Source organism: Alligator sinensis, unplaced genomic scaffold (assembly GCF_000455745.1).
Source record: "Alligator sinensis unplaced genomic scaffold, ASM45574v1 scaffold112_1, whole genome shotgun sequence".
Classification (NCBI taxonomy): Eukaryota; Metazoa; Chordata; order Crocodylia; family Alligatoridae; genus Alligator; species Alligator sinensis.
The window spans coordinates 2,167,103-2,170,925 of record NW_005841892.1 but is presented as its reverse complement, the minus strand read 5'-3'; the positions used below and the strand labels follow the sequence as shown (position 1 = coordinate 2,170,925).

General features: G+C 32.8%; 1 protein-coding gene across 3 annotated transcripts in view; it reads left to right on the top strand.

Annotated features, from left to right (window-relative positions):
• Positions 1-3,823, top strand: part of CSMD3 (CUB and Sushi multiple domains 3) — a 1,313,655-nt gene that overhangs the window by 407,670 nt on the left and 902,162 nt on the right. For all 3 annotated transcript variants that reach the window (XM_025197227.1, XM_006018073.3, XM_006018072.3), the window contains exon 5: positions 1,208-1,415. In XM_025197227.1, the coding sequence (XP_025053012.1) occupies positions 1,208-1,415 (208 nt within the window). The remainder of the gene's footprint in view (positions 1-1,207; positions 1,416-3,823) is intronic.

Sequence of the window (3,823 nt, the reverse complement as noted above, 5' to 3'; positions counted from 1 at the left end):
CACTCTTTCAAAAATAAATGTGTTTTAACCTTGGCATTAATTTGTCAGCTCTTCTGACTATTATTCACATTCTATTAATGTTAGTGCTTTAATTGACAATAAGCAGGAATTCTGTTAAAGGAATGTTTAATATATTTGGGTAATAAAGTTTGAGTTATTTTGATAAAATGTGACATTTCTCCATTTCTCTGCAAGTATGGCCGTTTTTTTAAAGTGGTAGCATTACAACTTGAATTAATTTTATTAGCTCACAAAAATTTTTTTGGCAGCATAATGGACATAACACACATGAAAGCAATTTTCAGATGTTAGAATATATATGAATTTCTTTAAAGGGAAGCCACATTGCTTTACTCATTTTCTCTCAGTTAACGGAGGGCTAAAATCTGTGAACTCTGTGTAAAGATGGCACTTGCTCACAGGATTAGTCCTATTGGTTTCAGTGGGATTGTGTATGTGAGTAAACTTGCCCACCTCCCTCCTCCCAGTATGCATAAATTAGTATCTAGCTCTGAGTATATTATGAAATAAAATGTATCTCCAGGAAAGGTGTACTAATACAACCATATCAGAAATATATGATCTATTGAAAAAATCCTCTCATCAAAATGAGACTGTTGTAAAGAGCATGACCATGAAGGTGTCAGGGACATGACATTCAAGAAATTACCCATGAACAGCACTCATCTGAAAACTGCTATGCAGCAATTGCTTTTTCACTGGAAAAAATGAAGAAAAGGTCTATGATTTCATTTATAATAAAAAATTAGAAGTAGCCACTGAAATAAGTAATTATAGTGTAGTTAGCACAGAATGGCCAGGGCATTCATGCCCTTGTTAACGAAATCTCATTTTTCAATATAATTTACATTAAGGATGAATGTTGCATTCTACACACAGCAACCTGCAAATGCTAAGAAATTTGATCCAAAAGTAAGTCTGGAGTTAAGCAAATGTGAGAACCATAAATTAATTTGATATTTTTCACAGCATTTTTCATGAAGATGAATTGGGGAAAAGTTAATCAAAATCACACAATGGAAGCCTATTAGAAGTTTCCCATAAAATAATAAATTATCCAAACACATTAGGATAACAGTAATTATTTGTGTTGCAGAGAAGGTAACACAATGTTGCAATGGAGTGTAACCATGATAGCCTTTTAATAACACTTCACATTTCCTTGCTGCATATTTTTTTCAAACAGCTGAAGATGCATGTGGAGGAACAATGAGAGGATCCAGTGGCATCGTCTCCAGCCCCGGTTTCCCAAATGAATATCATAATAATGCAGACTGCACATGGACCATTGTGGCAGAGCCTGGAGATACCATTTCACTAATATTTACAGATTTTCAAATGGAAGAAAAGTATGATTACTTGGAAATAGAAGGTTCCGAACCTCCAACAATATGGTAAGTAACCTGAATGATTTTTAAGCCTGTAAAGGTGATTGTTAATAGGTAGGCATGGTCATACAGCTTTTGCTCCTGATAACACTACAGTATCACTGAAACAAATATGATTTGTATTTAGGTACGAAAATTAAGCTTTTGATCACATGTATACCAGCTCTCAAATTATGGAAGTTCAAAATGAAAAGACACTGTAGACTCATTTGCCTAGTTGCATTACTAGATCTATTTATTTATTTTTGCTGCATTTGCATTTAAAAATTAACTGTTAATTATATCATGGGGTTTCTGAATGTAGTGAATCAGGATATACTTTATCACAGTGCAACCTGTCCAAGATGTCTCTAAACCTGTACAGTGCTGGATGTCTCTAAAGCTGACCAATCTAGATGGACCTTTCTGACGCATTGCTTGGTGCTCTCCAACTGCATCTCTTCCTTCTTCACATATTTAGTTTGTTGTCACACTGGTTCTAAGAAGATTTCTTTAAGTTGCCACTGCAGTTCCTGGCTTGAGTATAACTGCACTTGTATAAAATTAATTCAATAGAAAAATTAAAGGAACGTTTTAGCATCTGACTCAGTTTGTAAAAGAATACATAGGAAAAGATGAGTAGTTAATTTTGAGGGAAGTAGTGCGGGAAATTTTATAACTATATGGCATAGTTATTCACAGCAGTTTTATATGCTCTTGGAATGTTTGGATCAGACAATTTTCCTTTGTTATATTAACAGATTCAAACTACTCACAAAAAAAGAAAATTTAAGTTCCTCAGGTATGATGGGGTACTCTGGTTCAGAAGGAATTATGCAGTGTTTGCACTCCTTTTATCCAGTGGTCCAGAGGTTCCACCACTGTCAAAAGTATAGGTCTGTTGAAGGCGATAAGATTGAGCCCACTATTTAAGCAATATGGATGTTGGGTCTAGTAAGGAGCGTGTGGAGGGCGGGGGCTGGCGGAAACATGTGTGCACATTCTCACACACGCACGCGGTAGATTTATAGTCGGAACACTCATGAATTAGGCAACAATAGACTTTATTTCTACATATGATCTCTATGTTCTATTTCTAGAGGCTATGTAACATATTCCAAGATAAATGATGAAATCTCAGCTTTAATGAATGAATTTTATAAGCTAATTCATGCAACTACTTATGTGAGTTAATTATCTGTATTGAAAAGTTCTGATTTGCCATTGATTTTTTTTTCAAGCTGTTGATATGAAATTTTCTAAACTAGCTCTTAGCTTAATTAATTTTAAACTGGAATGTATTATCATTATTAATGAGGTAAAATGGCATAAAAAGAATGTGAATCAGTTAAATTGTTCAATCTTGATTTGATTTTAAGCAAATTTTAGGTATGTAGTCTAAAATAAAGCTCCAGATAGTGAGTTAAATTTTTCCTAATCCAAGTCAGTTTTGAATATATTTAAATGTTATAACAGGGTTAAATTATATATGGAAATACTTATATTATCTATCTACAAAAAATTAAAAGCATTAAAATGGTAATTTAATAATTGCTAATTTAGAAGAGCAGATTGAAAGAACATTCTTTTCTTAACTTGTCATTCATATTCCCTGAATTAGATTGATGTACTAATTTATGCAAAGGTACTTCTCCATATGCCAGAAAAAATAGATTTACAGAACTTAATTAACAGAGATCTGTTAATTAGATTTACAGTGTTAATACTTTATATCCCTTTAGAATACAGTTTGAGGTTGAGCTCCAGATAATCACTTTTATGATGTGTGCATACAATTTTCTATATATCTTATCTTACTCTAGTGGACAAATTATATATAACTACATGGAATCCTATTAAATGAAAAAAGTCCTTGAACCATCAATAATATCTTTTTAATTCACTTCTGAGGTTTCACTATCTAATTTAGCTACTACAACTACTGATTGCAAACAAATCCACCCTAATCCTACTGCCCATCTCCATAAATAACAAAGTATTTACTACTTTTTATTTGTGAGGTACAAACAATACCAACCAACCGAAAAGTGCATAAAGCCACTAGTGTTTTGGTAGCAAATGGAAATAGAATTCCACATGAACCATTGCAACTGTTGTCTTTCCAGCTGCAAGGTATTCATGTAGAAAAAATAATTGTGCTAAGTCTTTCTTAAAAAATGTCTTTTGAATAAAATACCAAAAAAAGCTGCTAAAATCACCTCATAATCTCTCTCAGCTATTCTCCATTTGATGTAATTTTAAATAGGCTGCTGGTTTTGACAGTTGATGAACAAAGCTAGATGAATAACTGATTATTCAGCTCAGCAGCCAAACAAAAAATGGAATGATTTTTTTTCCTTGCCAAAAATAAGAGAAACATTTACATTTGATCTGAAATGGAATATTTTGTTCTGGGGCATTTTATAAGAAATCAA